Source organism: Emydura macquarii, unplaced genomic scaffold, assembly GCF_026122565.2.
Source record: "Emydura macquarii macquarii isolate MOO-44397 ecotype Brisbane River unplaced genomic scaffold, CSIRO-AGI_Emac_v2 contig_1253, whole genome shotgun sequence".
Lineage (NCBI taxonomy): Eukaryota > Metazoa > Chordata > Testudines > Chelidae > Emydura > Emydura macquarii.
Genome location: NW_027131390.1, coordinates 88,211,886 through 88,229,056, shown reverse-complemented (window position 1 = coordinate 88,229,056; position 17,171 = coordinate 88,211,886). Strand labels below are relative to the sequence as shown.

Genomic DNA, 17,171 nt, shown 5'->3' with positions numbered 1-17,171 from the left:
CCAAAGAAGGTTCCTGCTGTTTATAGTAGGTGCACAGCATTTCCAATTTGCGGTCCTACCATTTGTCCTTTCCACTGCTCCCTGCGTTTTTACCAAGTGTATGGCAGTGGGTAGTGGTCCATCTCAGGTGCAAGGGGGTGCAGGTCTTCCCCTACCTAGACGATTGGCTTATCAGAAGCCGCTTGAGGGAGCAGGTCCATCGAGACCTGCAGATTTTGAGAGACATGTGCCAGTCGCTGGGCCTGTTAATAAACAAACAGAAGTCGTTACTCATGCTGGTTCAGAGAATGGTTTGTGAGGGCAGTCTTAGACTTTATACAAGCCGGCGCTGCTGCCTGACACCAGATTCCAGGAAATGACAAAGCTTATAACCAGCCTATGGGGCCACCCGGTTACCATGGTGAGGGTATGCCTCAGCCTGCTAGGATATATGGCAGCTTGTACCTATGTGGTCCGTCATGTGAGGCTACGCTCGCAGTTGCTCCAGTTGTGGCTGGCTATGGTATATTCCTCGTCAAGACACTCCCTGGACAGGGTGGTCACAATCACTTCCCACATACTTACCTCTTTAGAGGGGTACACGAACCCCTGTCAAGCGCTGGCAAGAATTCCCTTTGTGGCCCCAAGACCAGCGCAGTCCCTGATCTCAGATGCCTCAGATGGACAACACAGCGGCAATGTACTATATCAACGGGGAGCCAGGTCCCCAGCCCTGTGCCAGGAAGCCATACATCTCTGGGACTTTTGTGTGGAGCACAACATTATCCTCAAAGTGGTCCATCTGCCAGGGCTAAAGAATACCCTAGCAGATTGTTTGAGCAGGTCCTTTTGCTTTCACCACGAGTGGTCACCCCACCAGGAGGTAGCAGATTGCATCTTCCAAAGGTGGGGAGTTCCCTGTGTGGAGCTGTTTGCCACCAGAGAGAACAGGAAATGTGCCTGCTTCTGCTCTGTGCTGAGATCGGAGGACGGCTCCCTGATGGATGTGTTTCTACTTTCGTAGTTGGGGGAGGGGGGGCAGCGGTCTCATGAATGCATTTCCCCTGATACCGCTGGTGCACAGGGTCCTGGTGAAAGTCAAGAGACAAAGCTTGAGTCATTCTGGTAGCTCCGGAATGGCCTCGCCAGCACTGGTTTAGGATGCTGAGAGACCTCTCTGTGGCTTGGCTGTGGTCTCTACCACTGCGCCCGGACCTCATCTTCCGGGACAGCAGCTGGCTGCTTCACCTGGACCTAGCCTCTTTACATCTGACGGCTTGGCTGCTGCATGGCTGAGCGGGGAAGAGCACCACCGTTCAGCCCAGGTCCAGAGAGTACTGCTGGAAAGCAGAAAATCTTCTACTGCGGCATCTTACATAGCGAAGTGCAGGCGCTTCACCTGCTGGGCGGCTGATCACATGGTGTTGCTGACAGTCTTCTATACAGGTGATCCTGGACTACCTGTTTCATTTGAAACAAGGAATGTGCACCTAGCGACAATATGTGTTCCCGCCAATTCAGGGCAGATTGGTCTTCTCTCATGAAATGACTTCTAGATTCCTCAAGGGGCTGGAAAGACTCTTCCATTCAGATTAGAGAGCCAGTCCCCCAGTGGGACCTGAACCTTGTCTTGTCTCGGCTTACTGCTCCGCCCTTTGAACTGTTGGCCTCCTGCTCACTCATGCATTGTCGTAGAAGGTGGCGTTCTTGGTAGCAATCACTTCTGCACACAGGGTTTCGGAGATTAAGGCCCTGACTTCAGAGCCGCCTTACATGGTGTTTTTCAATGATAAAATCCAGCTCCGCCCACATCCAGCATTCCTCCCCAAGGTCATCTCCTTTCATGTTAATCAGGACATCTTTCTGCCAGTATTGTGCCCTAAACATCACAGCTTCAGTGAAGAGAGGCATCTGCACTCACTCGATGTAAGGAGGGCTCTAGCTTTCTACATCGATAGGACCAGATTGTTCCACTGCTCCACGCAAATCTTTGTGGCAATTGCAGACAGGCTGAAGGGCAAACCAGTTTCCTCACAGCAAATATTGTCCTGGATCACAGCCTGCATTCGCGCCTGATTATGAGCATGTGGGGCTCATGCCTCCAGCATTCCTGTCGGCTCATTCCACTAGAGCTCAGGTGTCTTTGGCAGCCTATCTGGCACATACACCTATTCAGGATATTTGTCGGGTCGCTACTTGGTCATCCATACATACCGTCACATCTCATTATGCCATCACGCAACAAGCTCAGGATGATGCGGGATTTGACAGAGCAGTTCTGCAATCTTCATGAACTCCGCCCACTCCAGAGGTACAGCTGGTGAGTCACCTACATCAGAATGGACATGAGCAAGTACTTGAAAGAACGGTTACTTACCTACTTACCTCATAACTGTTGTTTTTCAAGATGAGTTGCTCATGTCCCTTCCATGACTCACCCTCCATCCCCTCTGTTAGAGTTCTGGCAAGAAAGAACTGAGAGGGAGGAGGCCAGCAGCGCCATATATGCAAGCGCATATGCGTGCTGCTGCAGAGGGTGCTAGAGCCAGCCCTACGAGTACCACTAGAGGAAAAACTTCAGCGCACACTCCTACATCAGGATGGACATGAGCAACACATCTCGAAGAAGAACAGTTACGAGATAAGTAACCGTTCTTTCTAACCACTGATGCATAGAAAGTTACCTGAAAATTTGAAATTGATCAGATACGCTGTTCAAAAGTTACATTATAGACACAAATGCCATGATGTTGTGTGTAAGACCTTTTTGCAATCTCAGCCAATTAAAACCCACAAGCATTGTGGACAGGGCTTAAGCATAACCCATAAGCATTGTGGAAAGTGCTTAAGTTGTGAATGGTGCCTTGTCTGTGCCCTTTGTACTAATATGAATTTTATCCAGAAGACTTGTCTTTCTTTCTGGTCTATTTCAGTGAATCAGTTGATGTGTTTCAATTTCATAATTGATCATGGCCAACTAATATAATTCTATCCGAAGATTTTCCTTTCTTCAGTGTCATCTGCTTTCCCACAACTGCCTGGGAGGATTTACTTACAGGAATCTGAGACTCCTTTGATATTCATAGCAGAGGGAATGGTGGTCTTCCAGTATTCAGGAAGAAAATAAGATATAGGGAAAGACCAGGTCTGCTGACTGAAAATTACTGTAGAAATAAACTATTTTTAAACATATGCAGACTTTTATGCATTCTGGAAATCACTTAAGGGGCCCAATCTGTCAACGTGTGAGGATCCTTAACCTCTCAACTCCAAAGAAGTTGAGGGCATGCAGTACCTTGCTGGATTGAGTCCAAAGTGAAGGCAGTGATTACAACTGTGTTTAATTTCTTTGGGGAACAAATTGTACAGCTAGGTCAATATGTCTTTTTGCTTATCTTGAAATAAACAATTTAGTGCATAACACTTATGCTTCAATATCTTTACAAGGTTGGTACAAGAAGGTATATGGCTCCAGAGGTATTAGAAGGTGCTATAAACTTCCAAAGGGATGCATTTCTGAGAATAGATATGTATGCCATGGGATTAGTTCTGTGGGAACTGGCATCCCGATGTACTGCATCAGATGGTAAGCAAAATGTTTAATTTATAAAAATACATAGTTGATACTGTAGAACTTAAAGCATTAAATCAGCAGGATTTTTGGGGGGGAGGAGAGGGGGAGTGTATGTATGTCTTTCATTGTTCTTCTCTTTTCAGCTCTAAATTTCCCAGGCTTAAAACAGTTGCAATTGTAGGATAATTGCAACATCCCTGTAATACATATTACCCTAAATTTCTGATATGTATTTCAATCTTAATAAATCCATTTAAACATATCTTTTGTCTGAATTTCCTTGTTTCTTTTTTAAAGGATATAAGAACCCTAAACAAGAAATTTAGAGAATCTCCCGTGTGATATTTCTAATGATATGGTGATAGTATCAATCTTAAATCATATTACTGTCTGACTGCTTTATGTCCCTTTGCAATAGCACACAGCAGCCAGATCATACTGGCCAGTTAAACTGGTTTACATCTGCTTTGTATTGCCAGACTAGCACAAAGCAGCTGATGAACACCCCAGTTTTCCCCTCTCTCCTGTTCCCTACCTTCCCCGTGTGCAAAAATTCCTCCTCCCTCTTCTCTTCCACACTCCATTTCTCACATGTTCTACTTTTTCCTCCCTCCTGCACCCTTCTGTTCCTTTGCGCACACTTGTGTGCTGGCTCTTGCCCCTTCACCGTTTTGTCCTCTGAGTAGATCTGGGGCAACAAGTAATTTTCAAAAATACATTTAATCCTAAATATTTTTAACCTTTTCTTGTTACTTTTCATAATTGAAAGCTTATCCCTCAGTGTACACTGGTGCATAAAATTTTCTTCAGAGAAACTTATGAAGACTTGCCCTCTCAAAATGGCTACTGCCTCTGTTTTGTTCACAATAGCAGTGAAGCCAAGCTTCTTTCAGGGAAGATGGTAGCCCTTGATGCTATCAGGAGTCATATGGAACACTGAGGAGCAGATGAATGGAGGCAGCGGCCATCTTTTTGTTAAGGGAATCTCTTGACTTCTGCCCCATTGACAGCAGTTAGAGATGGCAGCTATTTTTCAAGAGAGCAATTCACCATGTGACTCCTTGAAAATTATCCTTCAGCTTAACCTTGAAGCAGGAACTTTCAGTTATGAAGAATAATAGCAAAAAGTGTCCATTAACCTAAAAAAATTCTTCAAATGTAGCTTATCCCCAAGCTTTTAGCAAGTTTTAATTATATGGGAAGTTTGAAGAGTTAATGTTGTTCCATTAAGATATTAGGAACAAAATAAAGGTCTGACATAGTGTGCCAGATTTCTTAACCCATTTTAAAAATTAATTTGAACGCATGAACTGACCGATTTTCTTGTGAATGCTCACAGAATTCATTGTTTACTCAGAGTAAGTGATGTAACTTTGGAGATGATATGGTGTAATTTTCATATGTAACAGAGAATTCCCTGTCTTAAGTGCAGTATTTCTCAACATTTACGACAGATCCATAACTGGTGCCTCCTTAATTTTCATTAGATGAGTAGACAAAGGTTAGAAGGAATTCTGTTTGTCCATTCTTTATAAACTATAAGAACTTTGAGCCAGAGACACTTCTTTCTTGTTTGTTTGGAAAGCACCCAGCACATGCTTATTTGTGGTACCACCCAGTTAATAAATAATCTTTTCTGAAAAGTCATCAGAAGTGACACCAAATACATACAAGGAATAAATCATGTACCCTAGGATGGAGCATGCTTAGTCCTCAAATTTAACCAGAGACAGACACTTGGCATGGACAATTTCTGCCTGAATGATTTAAGTTTGGCAAAGTTATAAGTAGAGTTGTTCAGGGAATTTTTTTGATAAACTGCTTTGTTGAAGAACGCAGATTTTTCCAAACCAAAACTTTTCAGAGGAAAAGGTGGGTTTCAACAAAATTTTCACTTTGAAGAAATTTTGAAAAAATGTTTCAAAATTCTTTATTTCATTTTGATATTTTCTAAAGAATTGAAGTTTTTGGAGTTCAAAATAACTTTATTTCAAAATTTAAGCTAATTTTTTAAAAAACAAAGTTAACCAAAATGAAACATTTACAAAATTATAAAACCAAAACTTTTTGATTGAGTCAGAAGAGGGTGTTTGTGTGTTTTGGTTTGTTTAGGCTTTTTGTTTGTGTAAATTTGTGATTATTATTTTGTCACTATTTGGAACAGGACATTTTTTCAACATATTGAAAATTGTCATAGGACAAGAAAACCATTTCCTTCCTAGCTCTGGTTATAAGTAAATGGAAACAGGGTCTTAAAATGGGAAGTGTCCGTCAATCTTACCTAAATGCATTGCTACCTGTATTGGATGTAATGCCAAGTTCAGAACTTCTACTGACGTAACTGTCAGGTGTGTGAAAAGTATGATCCCTGATCAACATAGTTGTGCTATCAAAAGCCCTTAGGGTAGACATTGTTACACGGGCTAGAGTGCCGTTGTTTCATTCTCGGAGGGAGGAGGGTAGACTGGAATAAGCTTTGTATAAATAAGCTGCGTCCACACTAGAAGCACTTTGCCGGTATAGTGTACCTGTACTTGCAAAATGCTCATAATGTAGACATGGCCCTAGGCTCTGAATTTTGGTGGTGGGCCAACAGATGTTTCATTACAATCCTGTTTTTGCACCTTTCTTTATTCTGAGTTTTCATTGTCTCTGTTCTTTTTTTCCTGGATATGTTTTTTACAATCTAGTTGCCCTTTGCCTGCAGCTTGAAGGGGATAAATTACTATTATTGTAATTTCATGAGTTGAATGGTAGAGGTTTTCTGAAGAACACGGCCACCCTTTTGATATGTGGCCTAGTATCCATTGCTTCTGAGGCGTCTCACATGGCAGCATGTAGTGTGGCCACTTTAGTATCAGATGAGTTTTTTTTTCATGGCAATAGTGAGTAAATGTCTGTACAGTATTTTGAGATACTTATTAAATTTGTGGTATGCCAATTGTCTGAAAAGCAAAATTTATTTAGCAAACGTTTATTTTACTCTTAAATATAGGACCAGTGGATGAGTACATGTTGCCATTTGAAGAGGAAATTGGCCAGCATCCATCCCTTGAAGACATGCAGGAAGTTGTAGTGCACAAAAAGAAGAGGCCTGTTTTAAGAGAGTGTTGGCAGAAACATGCTGTAAGTAGTAAAATAACCAAGTTCTGAAAGTATCATTGTGCTTTGAATTTAAAACTTGAATGAAATTAAATTTAATTCTTATCTGTGGACACTTTTCTCTCACAATTTTTATATAATAATTAGCTCTTTTGAAACTTTATTAAACTGTATACTAATATGCTTTATGGTACTTTGTTTTTAATGCAGCTCTCATACCAAAGGATTCCAAAGTCCTTTATGAAAGTTTTAAACTTCTTTGGTGGTGAAGTGACTCTTCAGTTTTAGTCTTAAGCAATTGTTTTTTTTGGTTTTTTTTTTTTGGTTTTTTTTGTTTTGGTTTTTTTTCCCATATAATTTAAAAAGGTGTATTTATTCCCTTCACCCATTACTGAAACGATGCCACATCTCCGGGTGTAATTTGATAGCTGCCTTTATTACCACACAACAACAATCAGAAAGATAGAGTACCTGAAACTTTCAGGATAATTTAGGTAGGCAGAACGAAATGCCTAAATTTGGGTTTGGGCTAGATGTTGAGTGACACTGTTACTTTTGAAAAAAGGGGCATGTCCTCTTTTGTCACTGTAGTCAATCAGAATTTTTGTGGTTTTTTTCTCCTCTAGAAATCAGCATCTCTCATAGCACACTGCTCCCTTATAGCAGGCTGGGCTATTAATTCGAAGGTGACTTGGAAGAAAGCATGCATCCACTACCTGACTTACTAATACCCTGACTTGTACCATTATTTTTCTTGGAATTCTTTCATTCAAATTTTGAATAGAACCAGTACTTCTTAGATCTCATATTTTAAAGAGGCAAAGTTGCTATAAATATTGAGAATGATTAATTCTGTACACAGCGTAGGGTTTAAATGGTTTGATGTGACTAAAGCTTGGACAAACCTCAGTTCTGGCATTTCCTAATTTCTGAGTTCTTGACTTTGCAACCTTAACATTCTTTTAATATTGTTTTTGATGTAACTTCCTAAATTTTTAAAAAAGCATTCTGAAAAAAAAGTGATCATGCAGAACCATATAGACCTCCGCATGGTTCATCAGCAGGGTTGGGACCTTTAGATCCACAGCACAGATTGCCTACCACCTTTAGCTGAGAGTAATTGGTGGCTATACAAGGCTGTTACCCTCTATGTTCCAGCCACTACAGGGAGATGAGAGAAACATTTTTGTCAGCTTTCACAGCTATTAGCTAGACAGCATGGCAATGTTGAAAGTGAGGAATCCTGGGCTCTGTTTCAGATTTTGAAGAAGAGTTTACTTTAGTGATTGATTACAAGACTTTTCCACCCAGTCAAATTTCTACACTTGTCCCCTCCTGCTGGTCAGTGTCCTAGTCTTGTCACCGCTCTGCATTCCATTCAGGTTGGTTACTTCTCCATGCTGCCTGGGCTACAGCAGGAGCATTGAGAGCACGAGAGAAATAGTCTCCTTGCTCTGTTTTGGTGCCACAGCAGTCCCCAGCTGCAGGAGTTGGAGGAAAAGTCCTGCTTAGTCACTCCATGAGGATGGCTCATGTTCAGTTCATTTGACATATAGGAGTTGTGAGGGGATGGAGCATGCTTAGTGCAGACAAAATCTTTGGAGAATTTAACTGCCAGCATCTAACACATTTCTAGTGATTATGTGAGACACCCCCATTGCCAAATGTAAGTACCTGCTTCAGAACACAGAGGTGCTAGAGCCTCTCGGTGAAACAGATGTAAGAATGTATTTAACATGAACAAATCAATGTATTTTGCCTAATTTCATTCTGAATCAGTTGAACTGGCATAGAAAACTTCAGCCTGAGCAATTTAAGATTGGTAAAATTATAACCAACTGAAAACAGGGTCTTATAAGGCACCATTAACTATATACCTCAGTACTAGCTGTACTTACATATGACTTTTTCTTTTAGGGAATGGCAATGCTCTGTGAAACAATAGAAGAATGTTGGGATCATGATGCTGAAGCCAGGTTATCAGCTGGTTGTGTAGAAGAACGTATTATTCAGATGCAAAGACTGACTAACATTATAACAACAGAGGACATTGTGACAGTGGTCACAATGGTGACAAATGTTGACTTTCCTCCCAAAGAATCCAGTCTATGATAGTTGTACTGGTTATGCATTCTGACCAACAGGACTCTGAATTGGAGCTGCTAAATCTAATGAGACTGCTTACAGTTATTAATTTCTGTGCGAAATGAGGAATGGTAAGTCTTTTGGGAATGTCAATAAGAAGATTTTTTTTTTCCAAACATGGATACATGAGACTTTGCTGCATTCCCTATCCGAAGGACATGTGACCCGAGAAGTGGCAAAATGTAATTAAGGAACTTAAATAAATGAAGAATATGGACCTATCCGGGCTAATCAAGTGTTTTAAAAACTGACATCAGATTTCTTAATATCTGTCAGAGACTATTTCCTTAAATGAACTACTGCTATTTTTTTTAAATCAAACATTTCATTTCAGATTTAAAAAAGGGTAACTTGTTTTTATTGCATTTGCTGTTGTGTTTATATAAATGACTATTGTAATGCCAATATGACACAGCTTGTGAATGTTTAGTGTGCTGCTGTTATATGTACATAAACAAAAGTAATCAAGTGGGATATAGCAAAGAGGCTTCCTTCCAAGCATTACTTTAACCTCCCTCAACAAGGTATACCTCAGTTCCACGTCTGCTAAATTATGAGATTGACAACACTAACAATTTGAATAAAAAATTGATCCATGTTTTGTAAATGATGTATTACAAATTCACTGTTATTTAAAAAAGGGTAAGCTATGCTTCATGCCAAGAGTAAATGGCCATTCCTAAAGCAGTGTTTTTAGCCTTTTCTTGTGCTCTAGCTTGTGTATAAAAAGTGCTGGTTTTGAAACAAAACTTTCTTCCTGTTTAGTTTAAAACGTTTATCTTACCTCCAGTTCCCAAAATATTGCATACATTTTATTTTTACTAAATACTATTTAGGTTTGCTGTGTCTGAGGAATATTTGAAAATTTAAGCATGACATTTTTTTAATTTTATGTGAGCTATGACACTGGAAAGCTCTTAATTCTTGTTCTCTTTAAAGAAGGCTTTTTCCTATTTATGTATGTAAAAAGTTCTGCATAGTGTATTTTGTTTCACTAAACAGTATGCAGTGTGTTCTGTATCACTGTTTCAGGATCACCTCAGGAAGCTTAATTACCCTGAACTCCTCACTCTCTGCTTTGAGATTTGCAACTTCTCTACACTTAAGCTTGGTGCCATCTTGTCAGAGTGATATTTGATGTCTGTGATACATAGGCTTATTCTAGAATCATGTTAAAAATGATAGCCACAGACTTCCAATGTAACTGCTTAAAAATATTCAGGGATAACGTAGTTATTATGCTATAACTTCAAATATGCAATGACTATTTAGAGGTAACGAATACCAACATAGGTAGCACAGTCTAGCAAAAAATAATAGTAAAATTGCTTTCACAGCTGACTCCAACATTATTTTAGGGTTTAGGAGATCATGCCTTATCTAATATGTAACGTAAAGAGCCTGAATTGACGGTAGGTGCCAAAGTGCTTTTCAAAATTAGTATTACACTAATTATTTGATCCTTTACATTTATACAGGTTGAAGTAAAAAAAATTAACTTTCTAAAATACTAAAGAACTGAACCAACAATAGCCAGTATTATGCTATGTATTTTGTCAGGTCATTTTTTTAAATCTTGCATTAGATTTTTAAAGGAAGTTTTTAATGTCACAATCAGGAGCTCACTGTGAATGTTATCTTTAAACAGTTATTTGTAAAACCAAGCATACACTCAATTTTACATAAAATATGCACTTAAACTCTGGGAACAATAAAATTATTTATAAACAAGACCTAGGTCACCATACTCTAAGCAGGGAGGGGGAAGAAGGGTAATAGCAATTTTGTTCATGTGTAACATACCACTCAATACTGTTCTGTTTGTCACTCTTATTCCTAGGGTTTCATGGTAGCCATAAGAATCCCTGCTTTAATGGGTTACTGGTACTGGTAGGTGCAACTGGCTCATTTTGTTCATAAAACAAGCTACTCGTGCACCCATTTTCTTGACCTGGATTTTCATTTTGCTTCCACCCTCAAGGCAGGGATACAATATCTTAAACATACATCAAGTGATCATGGCTAAAGAGATCTGAACAAACAACTGTCGAGTCAGATTTTACTGAAAAATTTCTCTTGCTCTTTGAATTCAGTTTTATACCCCAACACTGGCAAAAGTGGAAGGAACAGCATGGATGATACAAGGATCAGTTATTCAGGATTCAGTGGTGAAGTCATACCTAGCTAAGGACATATGTGAGCATGAGCCTTGCATCCTCCAGGCATGATTCTTGAACTTCTGCTGCTATGGGCTCTGGTGGCTAAGCTGTCTGGGGGCTCCTTTTGGTGTTGCTAGTGCACTTTGTGTTTGCAAGTGATGTAGGGGAATCACAGACTGACAATTTAGTGGGATGATATGTATTTTATTAGAAATCCCCACAAGTGTGAATACTGTACTAACTGTGTTTTCTGATTTTTAACAGCATAGTACAATATCACATTGAAAAGGATGTTCATGGTAAAAGTGTTTTTATAATTAGTGACATAACTAAACTTTGGTGAGCTGTTCTTAAGACTTTAGTTTTGCAGGGCATTTTAACTTATATGTGTATTCCACTTACAGTACAGTAAATACAGATGATGTACAACAAGTTAAAATGCTTGAGCCAGACTCTTGAATGAGGATAAGAATAAATAAGAATTAAGCTAGTGAAAATATTCTGGCATTACTTATTTGCAGAAGTAGTGACCATTGTCCCTCTTTGTACTTACAGCATGTATGGTGGTGTATATGTACATGTATATTCCAGTGGTTCACCCTGTATTTTGACTTGTGGAGAAAAAAGCCAGTCGCTGGCGCTCACTTCCAATTTGTTGACTTTGCCTGTCTATGTAAATGATTGCTGTATAACTGCCACAGGACCGATGGATTAGCCAGTTTTTGGCTTTACTAGAAGTCCAAGCCCTGCATTTTTTAGTTTGTATTAGATACTAGGAAGTTTTTATATCACATGATGCATGACTACTCTTTGTACACCTACTTACTACATGTACCTTAGCATTTCAGAAGAGACGGTGTCTCAAGTTTTGGAGTTCCTGAACTAGCGCTGTTATTCATGGTAGCGTTCTGAAACTATAAATCAGGATTACAATGCACCACTTTGTACCTTCTATTTGAAATAGCAAAATTAATGTAGAATAGCTTTTAAAGTGTCTTGGAATGCCAGCTAAAATGTAAGCAGAAACAGGAGTGACTATTTCTTGTTCATACTAGATTTCAACAGAATAAATTCTGATTATATTTAACAAGTGAGGTTTATCAGATTGACCAATCTTTTTCCAATTTCTCTTTTTAACCTTTTTAATGCATTTATTTTTATTAGGAACACTTGGTACAAAGTGCAGAAAGCTATATGCAGGTTTATGGGCAAAAGTGATACAAGTAGCATCCTTGATGGAACATCATTTACCTCAGATATTCAACCAGCAGTACTTTTTTTTTTTTTTTTTTAAATGCAGTCTCAGTTCATATATTATTCGTTACCTCTCAAGATATTGGTAAGCAATTATTTTAGCTTTACTCTCTATTTGTCTGTTTTGGGCATAGGTTGTTGTACTACTGTCAGGTTATACTTGCTATTTTTCGGCAAGTATCAAAAACAAACCCCCCAGCCCAGGATAAAAGTGATTGTTAAATATTGTATAAATAAAAATGTATGCTCTTTCTGCCCCTATCCCAAAAGTTAAATAAAAATTAAGTGACTACTGTATGACTTGCATATGCCTTTTTTCAGTTTTTCATACTTTTTCTAGGAGAAAATAGATTTAGGTAGCATTTTATGTTGTGATACTTCACCTTCACACCTTGTGGCTTGAAAAGATTAAGGAAGGAACACCTCTTCTCCTCCTCCTCTCCCTCCCTTATTATGCATCATTTAAAGCATTACAATGGAGAAGTGGAGCAGATACAGACCCTTCTCTTCACCATTTTTCATTCCTCACAAATAACTTAATCATTATCCTGCATTAGTTACCATCCTCTTCTGACAGGAAGGATTGGGAGAGAACTGTGAAGTATATGCTATCAGATTATTTTTTAATCAGACTGCTGCAGAAGACTGCTAGGCATTCCCCCCGATAAGAGCTGGGTTTGGGAACTGAACACAAGTACCTTATGTAAGTGAAGAACATGAGTCCTAGGATGCTAAGTCAGCTTAAAATAGGGAATGCATTTTATTAGTTGCTTTTGATGCATTACCTTTCTATCTTCAAATCTGGGTTTATTGCCCCCTTCTTCCCCAGGTAAGTGGTAGGCAGCAACAATAACAAAACAGCATCAAAGAACTCTGTTTTCTTGATCCCTGTGGATTTGTTTGGAGACACAACTTCTGGTACTGCACTCCTGAATCAGCCTCAACCATGGAAAAACTGCTAGAGAAGGTAAGTGTCTTGTGTACCAGTTGACTATTGTTTATGGCAACTTTGATGTGGAGGCTAGGGTCCACTAGCTCTTCTATTTTTGTCATCTTATTCCCACTCCTGCTTGGTAGAACTTTGCACAGCTGCCTTACAGCCACTGGTGGGTCGGTCCTGTGATTAATGATACTGGAAAAAGTTGCATCTTTTCTGCAAGTACCATCACCTGTAGCTTCCATAGTTATTCCTTAGAAAGGAGAGCAGACTACAGAGAAATCGAAGCTCTTGGTAAGAAAGGATTCGTTATTCCCTTATAATGAAGGAATAACTGTTGGTCACACTGAAAATTTCTAACTGAAGTTAAATGATGATTCTGGTGGCTACTGGAGTCTTCTTGCCATCCATGAACCAAGTAAACCACTTGCAAGTTTCCTGCCTTCTAATATTAGGTTTAAAGGGTATGGCTGTTTAGTAACTGGAGTTGGGGTATGAGTCACTATGGTCTCGTTACATAAATTCTTCGCATACAAAAACGTGTGGTTGGATCTAACTACAAGCATTGTAAATGTCAGCTTTTGTCTCAACATGCCAAACTTGCATGCACCTACAATTCCAGTGCTACCATCAAATCAGGCCCTAAATCTTACATATTTTGCCCATGTCTTAAATGTAGAACTGAAAGGTTTTTGTTTATTTTTTGCATGCTGGGGGCTTTTTGAGGTGGATGCCAGTGTTATTCCAGCAATAGACCAGTGGAAACTGTTTATCTCCAAAAGGATAAGAGATCAAATGAAGGTAAAGAATCTTTAAGACCTTTCCTTTGTAAGGTGCAGGTTACAGTCATCCAGGACTTCTGATTCCTCCTGATTCCCAGTTAAAAATGCCCAAAGCTGAACATTTTGAAATGATGTAACTGAATGGATTTTATGGTCATCTCTGCAAGGTTCAAGCCCTTCCACTGTAGTAGTAGTGCAATTTTTCTTGTGACACACTATTGTAGTCACCTAGGTTTTCTTTAAAACCAAAACCCAAACACTAACATTCCCTTGCTATTCTTGTGTCAGTGGGCATATCTATATTTATAGCTACTGTCTATACACCTGGCAAGTGATATATATATTGCATACAATATGTACCATAGACACATCTTCTAGAACATTCTTTTGATTGATCCCAGAAAGACCCTGACAAACAAACAGAATTTAAGGGGGTGACTGAGGCCATGTCTACACTTGCTATGCTGCTGTAACCCTATAGTGAAGGAGTGAAGTTTTAATTTGACACAACAGTAGTAGCAATTGTCAGCTGTCAATCTTCAGGCTTACCTCATGATGGAAGTAGGCTTTATTGGGTGTCTTTGTTCCAGTAGCTTCAGTTTTACTGCTTAAAAACTGTTACATTACTGAGCAGAGGGCAAGAATTTGCAGTTTACTACTTTATTTTGCAGGAGCCATGCTAATCCATTTCTCATTAGTCTTCCATATAAAATAAGATCAACCCTCAGTTACCTGAATTTCTCATGAAATATCTCTTCTACACCTTGTGCTGTAATAGGGATACAGACTACAGCCATGGAAAAGGTTGTTCTATTGCTGTAGGAATTCTCTCTCTCTCTCAGTAAGAATAAGGTAGGTCAATGGATGCATTCTTCTGTTGACCTAGTTCAGTGTAGATACAGCACTGTGGTGTGGATTTTTCACATATCTGTGTGCTGTAGCTATGCTGACCTAAGTTTTAAATGTAGACAAAACCGGAGTCTAGAGAGCTGTTTGGAGGGAGGGGGGTAGAGGATTGAATTTGGATGATTTGTACATGTTTAGCCACAAGTATCATTTTTACAACTCTGAAGGGCCAACAGTCTAACTCAAATGTATTGATGTATGCACCATGACAGATTACAAATCACTACCTATTTAAACATTGATGCTACTGTATTCATTTTTACATTCACTATTTTACACCTACAAATCACTCACTGTCACGTGCACACAAAGCAGTAGTGTAGATGAGTGCACTGAAGCACATGGCCTGGCAGTTAAGTCACAGTGAATGGCCTGCTCAGCAGGCCAGACCTGCAGGCACTGATTCCTGCCCCTCCTCAAGCAGGGTGGGTCCTGGCTGCTCTGCCAGCAGCCTCCACCTCCCCCTACTGCAGCAGGATGGAAGGAGTTCCTTGCTGATCTCCCATCCACTTGCCTGTAGCAAGGAGCCTGCACTGGTCTTGTAGCTCTGCAGCAACACCCTCTGCCTGGCTCCTTAGGAAGCAGCTCCCTTCTGCAGGCAGCAGGAGGGGACAGGTGGGCCTCTTTGAAAGACTCCTGGGCCAATTAACACAACTGCCTGAGCTCCAGCAGCTTGCTTCTGAGGAAGGAAGACAGCAGCCTCTTACTGCTTTTAGCCATCAGTTCCATTTTCACTAATTTCTGTTTTTCTAGAAGTTCTAGATCCAAGAGTCACCCTATTTTTCTACTTGAAGTGAAAGGAAGAAAATAAAAATCCAGTTCTCACTAGCCTCCTATCCCCTCAGAAAAATCCTTTAAATGTTGTTTGTGGGAAATTCTATCAAATTATCCCTCTTGAGCACAGGTATAGTAATAATAGGATGTAGAGTTAATTACATTGTTGAGCTGATGTTACTCAAGAGCAGGATTTAAAAGATTTTGGTGAATGTCAACTCAAAGTTAAGATCAACATGTAAGTCAAAATTGGTGGGTTTCTTTCCTGTAGTTTAGGTTTAGCTAGTGATGAGGATTTTTATCTATCTGAGCAACAGATTCCTGAAGAGAATTCAAATCCAAGTGAACTTTGGCAATTAGCAGATGTGTTTAATTGAAGGTTGGGAAGAAAGTCTTCTAACCTGCAAGACTGATGTTTAGACTCAAACTAATTAGCAAGGCATTTGTAAACAGCTCAAATTTATTTTCAATGATAGAACACATCAGAAAAGTATACCATATTTTAAAAAACATGCTGTATAACTTTAAGTGCATAATTTCAGTGGATACTTCTCATTCAGGGTATAACCAACTTATTGTATTTCACCCTGAGATTTAGTAAGCTTCAGAAAGTTCACAACCAACTCAGTGATGATGTTGCCCACTGTTTAACATCTGTCGGGCAGTTTGGGTACAGCTGCAAAGCATCCATGATTTGATTATTGTCCAAAAGCAGTTTCATTAGTAGGAATTCTCTCTGGGCACGCAGAGATGGTCCGTCTATTGGTTTTATTAACTCTAGTTGTAGCAAGTGTTCAAAAGCCTATAAAGAAAAAAAGTCTGGGTTAAGAGTTAATCAACATTTTCCAGATTACAATAAACATTCTGAATAACCAACAGATGCCATATATATCAGAAGTAATAGCAACTATTATAGACTGAAATACAGCTGTTTAGACTCATTTCAGTTACTAAGTTTTTCTAAGAGCAGGGCATTTAAGTTTTCTGGGCTTGATATGCTAACTGGGATTTTTCAACATCAGAGCTGGACATACAGTGATTGAAGGTATTGAACTTTCTAGTATGTTCCCATCAAATGTTGTGCACATAACTACTCACTGGCTGAATGGGTTTTGGTCAAACTTGACTTTTTCTAGATCTCCAAAGGATCAATACAAGCTTGAAAGTGATTTACTAGTTTTGAGCATGTTGTTTTTGCATTAACTCACCACAGTAAGTACAGAATATACCCTTCAATCAATGTTTGAAGAATCATTTTGTAACGTGTAGAGTTATGAACTCAGTTGACTTATTTCAGTTTAACCAAGAGTAAGTTAGTTTAAAATTGAATACTGAGCTGGCAGTTGCTGGGGTTCATCTAGAAGTGGAGAATTGAAAAGGTTGGTCCATTTTGAGCTCTGCCTAGGAATTAAATTATGAAAACAATGGACTGGTCCTTCAAATGTGGTTGTGTACATCAGACTTAAACCAACTCAAGCCAGACTGATGTAACATACTATTTTAAAAAGACTGAGCCACACATACAATGAGTTATGAAGCTAGCACTCTAGAAGTTAAGA

The 17,171-nt window shown here is 39.4% G+C and overlaps 2 protein-coding genes across 3 annotated transcripts in view; one reads left to right on the top strand and one right to left on the bottom strand.

Moving 5' to 3' along the window:
- ACVR2A (activin A receptor type 2A) overlaps nucleotides 1-12,510 on the top strand; it is a 98,808-nt gene extending 86,298 nt beyond the window's left edge. The window contains exons 9-11 of the mRNA XM_067549494.1: nucleotides 3,427-3,565; nucleotides 6,549-6,679; nucleotides 8,573-12,510. Of these exons, the coding sequence (XP_067405595.1) occupies nucleotides 3,427-3,565; nucleotides 6,549-6,679; nucleotides 8,573-8,767 (465 nt within the window). The 3' untranslated portion in view covers nucleotides 8,768-12,510. The remainder of the gene's footprint in view (nucleotides 1-3,426; nucleotides 3,566-6,548; nucleotides 6,680-8,572) is intronic.
- Nucleotides 12,511-16,002: 3,492 nt separating this feature from the next.
- Nucleotides 16,003-17,171, bottom strand: part of ORC4 (origin recognition complex subunit 4) — a 46,074-nt gene continuing 44,905 nt past the window's right edge. For both annotated transcript variants that reach the window (XM_067549492.1, XM_067549491.1), the window contains exon 14: nucleotides 16,003-16,414. In XM_067549492.1, coding sequence (XP_067405593.1) covers nucleotides 16,226-16,414 — 189 coding nt within the window. In that variant the 3' untranslated portion in view covers nucleotides 16,003-16,225. The remainder of the gene's footprint in view (nucleotides 16,415-17,171) is intronic.